Source organism: Portunus trituberculatus, chromosome 47 (assembly GCF_017591435.1).
Source record: "Portunus trituberculatus isolate SZX2019 chromosome 47, ASM1759143v1, whole genome shotgun sequence".
Lineage (NCBI taxonomy): Eukaryota > Metazoa > Arthropoda > Malacostraca > Decapoda > Portunidae > Portunus > Portunus trituberculatus.
This window is the reverse complement of record NC_059301.1, coordinates 29,583,912-29,596,411: the sequence shown is the minus strand read 5'-3', so window position 1 is coordinate 29,596,411 and position 12,500 is coordinate 29,583,912. Positions and strand designations below refer to the sequence as shown.

The following is a 12,500-nucleotide window of genomic DNA, read 5'->3' as shown; positions in this document are numbered from 1 at the left end:
TACTGATGCTCATTATGTCCAATTGGCGAGCATTTTCTAATACAGCAACATCAATATGCATGACTAGGTAGTTAAGCATCAAGGTAACTGCAAATGAAAGAGAGAGAGAGAGAGAGAGAGAGAGAGAGAGAGAGAGGCTAAAATATTCAAAATCTATGAAAAGGGTTGTTTTTATGCTATTGTTATTCTGATAATTTTGTTATTATTAATATTATTATTATTGTTATTATTATCATTATCATTATTATTATTATTATTATTGTTATTATTATTATTATTATTATTATCATTATTATCATCATTATCGTAATTATTAATATTATTTTATTACGATAATTTTTATTATTGTCGGTGGTGATGGTAGTGTTATTTTTGCTGTTTTTTTTATGTCACTACATTTACTGATTTCAGAAAGAGAGAGAGAGAGAGAGGTAATATTGAAGGTGGATTGCCGACCATTTCCTTTCATCTCCCCATGCTCCTCTTCATCTTCCCACGTGCATCATTATCTGTTACGCAAAATTACGTGTGAGAAAAAAGACAGGATCCTATTAACTCTGATTGCTGCACTGATTACAATGCTAGAAAGAAAAAAAATAGAAAAAAAAAATCTTTGAAGTGATTGATGATATTATGATGATGATGTGTTTTGAGTAGGAGACGCGCGTACACACACACACACACACACACACACACACACACACACACACACACACACACACACACACACACACACACACACACACACACACACGCCCGGTAGCTCAGTGGTTAGAGCGCTGGCTTCACAAGGACCGAGGTTCGATTCCCCGGCCGGGTGGAGATATTTGAGAGTGTCTCCTTTCACGTGTAGGCCCTGTTCACCTAGCAGTGAGTAGGTACGGGATGTAAATCGAGGAGTTGTGACCTTGTTGTCCCGGTGTGTGGTGTGTGCCTGGTCTCAGGCCTATCCGAAGATCGGAAATAATGAGCTCTGAGCTCACCCGTAGGGTAACGTCTGTCTGTCTCGTCAAAGACTGCAGCTGATCAAACAGTGAAACACACACACAGAAAGAAAAGAAAAATACACTATTTTCTCTCTTTCATTCCCGTTCAACATTTTTTTTCTTTTCCTTTTTTTTCGCGTTCACCCGAGATGTGTCCTTCTTTCATTGCATTATACTTTATGGAGTTCACTCTGATATCTCACTGTATGCCGCTAAGATCACTTCTTCAACAGTGTCCTCATTTCCTTATCGTCAGCAGGTTATGGAAAAATTGGTAGTAAGTGCAACATCGATCAAAGAGAAAAAATTCAATATTTGAGAAGTATCCTGTCACCAATTATGTATTATTCATAAACACTTCGGCGTTCAGAACACAGCCACATCGTGTTACTCACCTGCATACATTACGACAGCTGATCTTTAAGAGGTTTTATCATGTATGTACATTATTGGTCACATCCTGGGGGAATATCAGCAGGCAGGCTGGCGTTGTCGCATTTGAATCTCAAATTTCTAGGTGGAAATTTGTTTCAGCGGATTTACATCAACAAGCACAAAGCATTCAATCTCTCCCACGAAGTTGTATAACATTCCCAGCTACCTTTGGGAAAATTAAGCATTCATTAACCGATTCATGGTCGCTAATTACAACAAGCATATCAACTTATCTTCATTGTTTTGGACTTGGCTTATGCTTTTCACTACAATGACATATCCTCAGTCTCAATAAAGTGTTGAGCTTCAGTTTTATGATTAAGTTCAAGAAATCACTGACGCTGAATTTATTTCCTCTCTCACTCTTGAAACATGCTGTTATTTCTGGATATAAGATTTCTGAACTTAAACGAATAATGGAGTAATTCGAAATGTTTTGTATCTGTAATTTCATTTCTCAGAGAAATAATATAGTTATCGTCAAATTATTATAGGCGCCGGTCTCTGTCATTAGCGAAATGCGTGTAGATAATATCATTGCCACCTAGGTATTTGAAGGCACTTTAATTAAGTATGCTTTCGTATTGGTGCTAGAAATATTTCTGAAAATATTCTTGTTTAAGTCTCAAGATGGCTGGCCAACAATACAACACCATGACAAAAATCAAGATTAGACAATTTGCTGCTTCCAAGCAGTTATGTACTTATGGAGTGTCCAGGAAATCCACTAGCAGTTTTGCTTGTTGTTCTGATAGTCTTTCCAAGACGAAAAACGGAAATATTAACTCTTACATTAGATGGTTGGTAGTTGGACAAGAGAAAAGAAGATGGGAATGAGAATCACTTATAGTCTTGCCATAAAACTGGTAGCTATCCGAAACATAAAACACACACACACACACACACACACACACACACACACACACACACACACACACACACACACACACACACACACACACACACACACACACACACACACACACACACACACACACACACACACACACACACACACACACACACACCTTGAAGGGATGGTCTTCCCTTGCTAGTCCGAATAGCTAGTCTGAAGGTCAGGAACATGGCCTGGCCTATTCTACTGCGCCTCTCCTGTCCGGCTCTGAAGCAGAGCCATATATGTTGCATTGGTGACGCTTTGGACGTGTGAGGATTGTTCCTCTCCCGCTGGAAAGTAGTACGGACAGTGAGAATGTTTGTGAATGTGATTGTAAATGTGGGTCTGTTTATATAGTAGGACTAGTTCCATCATACCAGTGCGCTCCTATGCTGTTCAGCGCCTGAACTTAGACTGGATATGCAGAGAAAGAGAGAGAGAGAGAGAGAGAGAGAGAGAGAGAGAGAGAGAGAGAGAGAGAGAGAGAGAGAGAGAGAGAGAGAGAGAGAGAGAGAGAGAGAGAGAGAGAGAGAGAGAGAGAGAGAGACAGAGCGAGAGAAATAAGTAAATAAATAACATTAAACAAATAACATTACGGTGTGTGGAATAAGTAAATGACGTATACTTATTTGCACGTACTATGGAATTATAAAGGAATGATGAAAACAATTTCTCGTGTTCCTTTTTTTTTCAGGTTATGAATTTGACCTCTGCTCGCGGCAGCTTCTTAGCGAAAGAGACAGCGCCTTCTTAAAAAAAAAAAAAAAATAGATAGAATGTATGAATCTTTCCGCTGCTCCGTAACTAACTCAATTTCCATTCTATTTCCAAAGTAGTTAGGCGAGTTGCTGACGGAGAGAGAGAGAGAGAGAGAGAGAGAGAGAGAGAGAGAGAGAGAGAGAGAGAGAGAGAGAGAGAGAGATTTATTGACGAAGGGGGATGTAAAAATGGAGAATGGAAAGCGAAAAGGATGACGGGATTGAACTGCTGGGGAGGAAACGATAAGCCGATGTCACTTTTCAGACGGTGGAGTATTTGTGTGGCTCGCTTTTATTATTATTATTATTATTATTATTATTATTATTATTATTATTATTATTATTATTATTATTATTATTATTGAAGGGGATGAGAAAGAAAGGTGATAGATAAGATGGGGAACGAAAGATGGACATGAAGAAGTGAGAGGAGAAAAAAGAGAGTTTATGAAGGAGATGCGAGAGAGAGGAGGAAGAAATAGAGAAGTAAAATCATAGAGAAAGGAGGAATGCTATAGAAATGAAGAGTGAAAAGATGTTCTAGTTCCATCATTATCTTCATCATGAATTCTTGTCATTATTACACTTTTTATTATTACCTATTCCGTCTTACCTTTACTTCTTTTTTTCCTATTTGAAATTTTTGGACATATTTTCACTTTTTCTTAATTTTCTTTTTTTCATCTTGATATCTTTTATCTCCTGTTTTTAAGAACAAAATTGATAAATCTACATTTTTATTTACATATCAGAAATGTAGCCCTGATTCAAGAAGAGAGCGTTTGTTATGTCTGTTTGTCTGTATGTATATATCTTCGTCCGTCTTTCTCTCTTTACCTTTTATCAGAAATGAGATATAAGATAATTTACTCTGTCTATTTTTATCCATATTTAGCTCTCCCTATTTCTATTGTTTTGGATCTCTCCTTTGTTTTAAAAGCTACTTATGTGTGTGTGTGTGTGTGTGTGTGTGTGTGTGTGTGTGTGTGTGTGTGTGTGTGTGTTGTGCGTGTGTGTGTGTGTGTGTGTGTGTGTGTGTGTGTGTGTGTGTGTGTGTGTGTGTGTGTGTGTGTGTGTGTGTGTGTGTGTGTGTGTGTGTGTGTGTGTGTGTGTGTGTGTGTGTGTGTGTGTGTGTGTGTGTGTGTGTGTGTGTGTGTGTGTGTGTGTGTGTGTGTGTGTGTGTGTGTGTGTGTGTGTGTGTGTGTGTGTGTGTGTGTGTGTGTGTGTGTGTGTGTGTGTGTGTGTGTGTGTGTGTGTGTGTGTGTGTGTGTGTGTGTGTGTGTGTGTGTGTGTGTGTGTGTGTGTGTGTGTGTGTGTGTGTGTGTGTGTGTGTGTGTGTGTGTGTGTGTGTGTGTGTGTGTGTGTGTGTGTGTGTGTGTGTGTGTGTGTGTGTGTGTGTGTGTGTTGTACATGTGTTACGTATCAAATATTTATTCATGGTTCGTTTATTTAAAATTGCAGTTTGAATATTTGCGATGAAAACTTTTCAGCATTCTTGGTGTTCACAATTCGCTTTTCACTCTGAAATAAATAAATCTGTAAGTAAACAAACAAATAAATAAATAAGGGACCATATAGATAAAATATAGGAAAAAGTTTACAAAAACGCCCGTGTGTGTGTGTGTGTGTGTGTGTGTGTGTGTGTGTGTGTGTGTGTGTGTGTGTGTGTGTGTGTATCATCATTAGGAGGCGGTGGCATAGTGGATAATGTGGTGAGCGTGGGATCGGACAGGCGTCCAGGCGTAGGTTCGAATTCCCACCACATACCACTTTGAAACTATGCCATTTGTCGAGTGGTTTAAAGTTACCTACATGTCACCGTGATACCCAGGTTCTAGGTGGTTACACCAAAGATGCGCTTGGTTGGTGATATGGGCCCTAATATGGGTACCACTATAAATAAAATTACCTGCGCCACTAATGGACGGAAGCATAACAGCGCTTCCAATCCAGTCTTGAAGTGTGCCTAGAGGCGCTATAGGCCGTAACATAAAAAAATATCCTCTTCCCTTTACGATTAGTTTACCGCACTTCCACAAACCTTTAGTTACACTAGCAAACAAATTTCGCCATGCATTTAGGAAAAATGCACGAGATTTGTATCAGAGCCACGGAAAGCAAAACATATTGATTCTCAGTACCTCAGGGATAGCCATTTTGCAGTACTCACATTAAATCTGAATATACATGGAAAAAAACATAAAGTGTCAGAAAATGTAGTTGTTGGTGGTCAGAGATTACATAAAGAAAACGATAGGTAAGCTGAAGTCTTCGTCTTTGCTGTCTTACATCTCTTGTTTTGAATTTATGTTGCTTATCAGTGACAGCTTCATAAGTAGCAATAATACTGCTGCTTTGGGTTCTTCCTGTTTATGTTCATTCCTGGTAGGCATAAGGGGAGCAGCGAGTGGGCAAGCACCCTCTTTTTACTACCTCAAATTTTCTTCTTTTGATTTGTAGGTGCAATTTATCAACGAGTGTTGTCTTGGGAGATTTGCTTTAGTGTGTTAGTCCTTTGTGTTTGTGTATCTGTTGTTTTTTATATTTATTTACTTACACATTTTGTTGTACCCTCCACTGCCGCTCTCACTCATACAGTAAAATAAACCCAAGGAAATTTATCTAACACTCCTGTACGTACTGATCGACAATTCCCTTATACTATAACGCGACATTATCTCACACAGTGGTTTAATCTGTTTCCACCGTATCTTGATATGTATAAAGATTTTCTTGCTCGAGGTAGAAATGTCACCTGTCACAATGACATATTATTATCCTTTACATAAGGAGACTAGCTGACGGTTTGTGTCACATAAAAAATCCGTGCTTTGTTGTATGATCGCAATTTTTTCCCATACGAATGATTATGATGAGATATATTCTATTCTATTTGAAGAAGTGATATCATTAGGATGCACTGTATTCAAATAATATATATATATATATATATATATATATATATATATATATATATATATATATATATATATATATATATATATATATATATATATATATATATATATATATATATATATATATATATATATATATATATATATATATATATACACACACACACACACACACACACACACACACACACACACACACACACACACACACACACACACATAAACACAAGAGAATATCATTTTTTTCCATCACTTTCTCTCTCATTTACTAAAGTTTGCTTTGATATTCTCTTTCATATATATATATATATATATATTTTTTTTTTTTTTTGAAGTGAAATTTCATATTTCTAGTGGTCTTTGAATTTCATTCATTGTTTACATAGTATTTGAAAAAGGGATGTCAACAGTACTTTTCTCCTATCTTTTACTATTTACCTTTCCTTTTTTATCTACTTCTCTTTCCATATCAAATCTTGCTCTGTATTGTCTGGCCACAGCCCTCGCCCTTCCTTCCTTCCTTTCTTCTATCCTTCCTTTCTCACCCCTTTCCTTTCTTCTTCCTTCCCTTGCACATTTTTAGGAGGTGTCGTCGACCCTTTCTGCCTCAATGCTTCTTCCCTACCCTCTTTCCCTCCCTCCCTGCCTCTCCTTGCCTACTTCCCATCCTCTTTTCTCACCCAAGCCTTCTGCTCACCTTTCTCTCATCCTGCTCTCTCTCGTTCTTTTGGCGCTTCTCGTCGCAGTGAGTGTCTCCCGTGGGTTCTATGCGGTGGTCTCTCTACTCTTCATATTTTCACATTTCCTGTCATTCTTTTTTCCTTCCTGTGCCGCGGTTCCTTTTCCTCTTCCTCCTTTCCATCCTCTTCCTCCTCCTTCTCTTACTTTTGTTCTGGTTGTTTATAGTTTTCTTTCATTATACATAGTACTTACTTTCTTTTTTTACTTATTTACCTGTTTATTCAGTCTTTTTTCTTTTTCTTCTTTTTCTTCTTCCTCCTGTTCTTATTATTGTTATTATTATTATTATTATTATTATTATTATTATTATTATTATTGTTATTATTATTATTATTATTATTATTATTATTATTATTATTATTGTTATTATTATTATCATTATTATTATTATTATTAACTTATTATTATTATTATTATTATTATTATTATCATTATTATTATTATTATTATTATTATTATTATTATTATTATTATTATTATTATTATTATTATTATCAATATTTATTATCAATATTTATTATTATTATTATTATTATTATTATTATTATTATTATTATTATTATTATTATTATTATTCTTCTTATTATTCTTCTTCTTCTTCTTCTTCTTCTTCTTCTTCTTCTTCTTCTTCTTCTTCTTCTTTCCCCATTCTCCTTGTTCCGCTCCTCTTCCTCCTCCTTCTCCTTCTCCTCCTTCTCCTTCTCCTTCTCCTTCTCCTCCTTCTCCTTCTCCTTCTCCTTCTCCTTCTCCTTCTCCTCTTTCTCCTCCTTCCTCCTCCTCCTCCTCCTCCTTCTGTACCACCACTTTGATAACTAACCTGTCTCATCTACACTATCTTATCGTTTTTTCACTGACAGTGTAAAATAGTTATCCAGACAGCCTCGTAAGGACCATCGAATCCTTTTCTTGTTTGGTCTTTCTTTGTATTCCATCTTTAGTTTTACATACTCGATTAATCCTATCCACCCTTTCACCTTCAACAAATAATATCCTTTTTTCTCTCTCCTCTGCAGATCTGTCAGTTGCTGTCGTCTCTGCCTGGGACGCGGACGATGCCACTGAAGGAACCAACGCCAAGCTCACTTACTCCATCGAGAAGAACGTGATTGACGAACGCACGGGCGAGGCCATCTTTGCCGTGCACCCTGAGACAGGCCTGGTACGGACCGCCCTGTGTTGTCTGGACCGCGAGACCACGCCAGAGTACCATATTCAAGTGGTGGCGACGGACGGCGGTGGACAGAAAGGTATGTAAGAGAGGGGCTGAGATTTAGTGAAGCTTGTATACAGAAACACTTTACTCTCTCATCACGATTGTTTCCGAAGGGCACCGAGATTATTAGCTGGATTTTCAAGACCTTTTTGTCTTATTTTTAATGTTGAAATGTTGCTCACTTGTTACTGGAATCGTAAAAGCGTCATTGAGAGCTTGTGTAACTTCAGCTAAGCCTTTTGAAAGTAATAGGAATGCGATCAATGTTTCAGTGAGACGGACATGGAAAGGTCAGTGCTGTAAAAAGGAGAGCTAGGTGTGGGCGGAGAGAGAGAGAGAGAGAGAGAGAGAGAGAGAGAGAGAGAGAGAGAGAGAGAGAGAGAGAGAGAGAGAGAGAGAGAGACACGGGAAGGTAAAATGTTTCAAACCGACAAAAGGAAGTTATTGTATATTTTGTTGATTCGTGCGAAATTTTCAGAGTTTGCCTTTATTTTGTTTCGTTTGTTTTTTGTTCTGTGTGCTGTGTTTGTGATGGTGTAATTGGTGGTGGTGGCGGTGGCGGTAGTGGTTGCAACATTGATAGGAGCAATAGAAGAGGGATGGCAGTAATGATGATACCAATTTTGTGTAAGAAAATCAAATATAAATGTAACCAACTAAAAAGATGCACCTTTCACTCCTTCTATTCACCTCTAGGCACACACACACACACACACACACACACACACACACACACACACACACACACACACACACACACACACACACACACACACACACACACACACACACTTGTTCATCTACTGTCCACACATTATCCTCATCCTTATCACTCTGCACCATTATCATGATCATTATATTATCACCTTAACCATTACGGACTCTTGGCGTTGGCATTTCAAAGCACCACCATCACCACTCCACGTAACTTGTCTGGTGGATTCAATTATTCTACATCTATACACGTCCACTTGGCAATGGAAGGGACACAAGATAAACAGATTGATTAGTAAAAGAAACAATGGATTAGTTTCATTCGCTATGGTTTGTCTTTCTGTCTCATGGTGTTGAATACGAGATTTTTTTTCAAGTGTTTTGGTGTGTATTTGTTATTTTTTTTTGTTTTTTTTTTCTTTACATGATAATTTGTAGATTTTTGTATTTTATTATCTTGTCTAATCTAAAAGTTCAACTTCCTCCACTATTTTTTTCGTTGTTGATTTTCTTTGGTTTGTTCTTGTTATGGGTTTACCTGAATGGATCAATCTTTTCTGTCCTTTCCTCAGTTATACCCATTACAAGCTTGTCTTTTTGTTTTTCATTGCACACATAAACCCTTCTCTTAGTCGTTTCTCTCTCTCTTCCTTTTCCCGGGTGTATGAGTATTTGTATTGTGCCTTTGATGTATTCGTTCCTGGGTATTGTGGTGAAGCAATTAGAAAGCGAGTATAGAGGAAATACTATTTTCTCTTCTTTGGCAGTATATGAAGTCAATAGAAAAAAAAACTTGAGGGAAAATGTCAGAAAACGAATGTGAAAGGAAATAGTTTTTCTTAGGGGACAAGTTAAGTCAGAGAAAAAAAATAGAAACTGACGAAAAAAAGAAAAGAAACAAAAACAGCAACTTCGATCCCACACAGACCATTCCCACCAACACCTGCAGCCAGTACAAACCTTCATGTCGAGCCCACAGAGTCACACGCACGGAACCACTTACTAGACTGGGAACTATGACGCCAGGACCAATCCCCGCGAGTGAGCCCGGCGCCATAACGGAACGTATTCAGAATGTGTAGCCAGAATGCCGTCCTGCTACGAAGACAGGCCATTGGTGGGCGGGGAAGTGTGTATGCCTGTGTGACGCGTTGCCTCTCGCCCGACTTGAAGGGAAGGAGAAGATGGTAAAGGAGAGGCTGGGGAGAGGAGGGTAGGAGAGAATAAGAAAGAAGGGATGTGCAAAAGGATGATGGTAGAGGATGGGTAACTAAGTCCGTGGGAAAGTAAAGTAGGAGAGGATGAAAGAAGAGACATGGAACGGTAGGAGAGGTGGAATAAATTAGATGTGTGACAGGTAAGAAGAAGAAAGTGAAGAAAAGAAGTAGAGATGTGAAAAGCGGAAAGTAGGAGAGGATGGAAAAGGAAGCAGAGGGAGGAGAAGATAGGAGGAGAGGGACGTGGAAGACAAGGATAGGAAAGGAGGAAAGGGTTTATTTTGGGGGGGAATGAAAGGAGGAGGGAAGGAGAAAAAGAAAGCTAAGAGACTGGAAAGAGAAGGGAGAGAGGAAAGAAGGAAGACGAGAGAAGAGGTGAGGACAGGAAGAAAAATATGCATGGTGAGATTGAACAAGCAGATGTAGCGAAGCAGAAGACTGAGAGAGAGAGAGAGAGAGAGAGAGAGAGAGAGAGAGAGAGAGAGAGAGAGAGAGAGAGAGAGAGAGAGAGAGAGAGAGAGAGAGAGAGAGAGAGAGAGAGAGAGACAACGAGGACTTAGGTGAAATTAATTAGGATTAGATGATGAAAGAAGAGACTGGTGAAGAATAAAGAGGTGAAAGAACAAAGGAGACTAGACGGAGGGAGGAGAGAAGCGGATAGAAAAAAAGGGGGAAAGAAAAATTTACTTGAAAAAGAAGAAGCGAATAAGGAGGAGGAGGAGAAAGACGAAAAGGAAGAGGAAAGGAAGAAGAATTTTCAACTTCAGTCTCAAATACCTTAACTTTACTTCTACAGCTAATGCACATATATATTTCTCTCTCTCTCTCTCTCTCTCTCTCTCTCTCTCTCTCTCTCTCTCTCTCTCTCTCTCTCTCTCTCTCTCTCTCTCTCTCTCTCAACCATTCCGTAATATCTTCTTTTATTCTTCCCTCTCTTCTCCGTTTCTTTTGATTTTTATGAGTGTTTCCATCCCTTCCCCTGTTTGAAGTCTTTTTTCTTTCTTTGTGTTTGTCCGCGTTTCCTCGTTCTTGTTTCTCCTCCCTTATTTATCGCCTTGATTTCTTGTTTGTTTCCTCTCACTATGTATGTATGTGTACGTGTTTGTTACTCTCTCTCTCTCTCTCTCTCTCTCTCTCTCTCTCTCTCTCTCTCTCTCTCTCTCTCTCTCTCTCTCTCTCTCTCTCTCTCTCTCTCTCTCTCTCTCTCTCTCTCTCTCTCTCTCTCTCTCTCTCTCTTCTTCTTCTTCTTCTTCTTCTTCAAACATTCATATTTTTTTCGTTTTTTAAATCTTTTGCAGATACAAACCAAACTCATATTTTCATCTTTCTCTCTCTTGGTTTTTCCTGTCTTGCTCCATCCATCCTTCCCTACGCTCATCGTTCTTTCTTTGTGTCCCTTCCCCTTTTCCTTTCTGGCGTTCATTCAATTTGATCAGTAAAATTTTTACTAATAAGCTTTTTTTTTCTTTTCTTTATTAGAACTCAAAAAGTCAGATCATTTTCTCTCCAAAACTTTATATATTAATTTTTTTCTACTTCGTTTTCAGTCTTGCTTGTTTATTTTCTTTGCTATATAAAATATGATATTGTATTTTGAAACCAATACTCTTCACTTTTCTGTTTTATTAAATTTCATTACTTTTTTTTATTTCTTCCTTTTATGAAAGAGACAACCGAGAACACAGTTTGTTTGATATTCACATACAAAGTACGTATATCAAACCTTGAACACTTACCCTATATTGTCCCATTTAAATTTTGATATTTTACTCTGAATTTAGATATATCTCAGTATAACATTTCTTTTACTTATGATCTTGTCACTTTTTCCTACCTGCCGTTTCTTTTCTTTCGTTTATACTTTTCTTCTCTTTCTTTCTTACGAATCACTGTGAAAAGTAAAGGCTACATTTCACCATTCCCTATAACACTTTTCGGCATGTCTTATCTCCTGGAAGATGGTCAGTGAAGTCAGTGACCACAGATGCGTGCTCTTCTTTCTCCCTGCTTCGATACACTCTCCTACTCCTCTCTCGGTCTAGTAAATAGTCAGTGCAATAAGTCTCCAGTCCCGGCAATCCCAGCTTCACCAGAGATCATGAAGCTGCGAAAGAAAGTCAGAGAGAGAGAGAGAGAGAGAGAGAGAGAGAGAGAGAGAGAGAGAGAGGCCTAAAATTGTGGCTATCGCTTTGTATTTACAATTTTTTCTGTTTGTATCGTGTCCTTCTTTTTTCATCTCTTTTTGTTCAGGAAGTGCGATAACATTTGACGCACTGCACGAACACTACCGGAGTAAGACACGTGTTTCAGAGTTCCTTTCTATTTTCTTTTTATTGCTTTTGTGACCAAGTGTGATTAAAAAAAAAAAAAGGAAGAAAAGATTTAAAGAAAGCTTAGAGTAGCCGACGAAAGAGAGGGAGTAGAGAACGAAAATTACGCAGAGGAGAGAGAGAGAGAGAGAGAGAGAGAGAGAGAGAGAGAGAGAGAGAGAGAGAGAGAAACATTTAAAACATTTGAAACATTTATGCATGACTAGTTCTTTTAAAAATATATAATGTACATATTATAATATGCATTGTGCAAACTAGCTAGCCTATTTTAAGCAAAGCTTTTCAGGCAT

General features: G+C 38.1%; 1 protein-coding gene across 2 annotated transcripts in view; it reads left to right on the top strand.

Moving 5' to 3' along the window:
* Positions 1-12,500, top strand: part of LOC123520591 (putative neural-cadherin 2) — a 542,583-nt gene that overhangs the window by 421,036 nt on the left and 109,047 nt on the right. For both annotated transcript variants that reach the window (XM_045283005.1, XM_045283006.1), the window contains exon 7: positions 7,750-7,983. In XM_045283005.1, the coding sequence (XP_045138940.1) occupies positions 7,750-7,983 (234 nt within the window). The remainder of the gene's footprint in view (positions 1-7,749; positions 7,984-12,500) is intronic.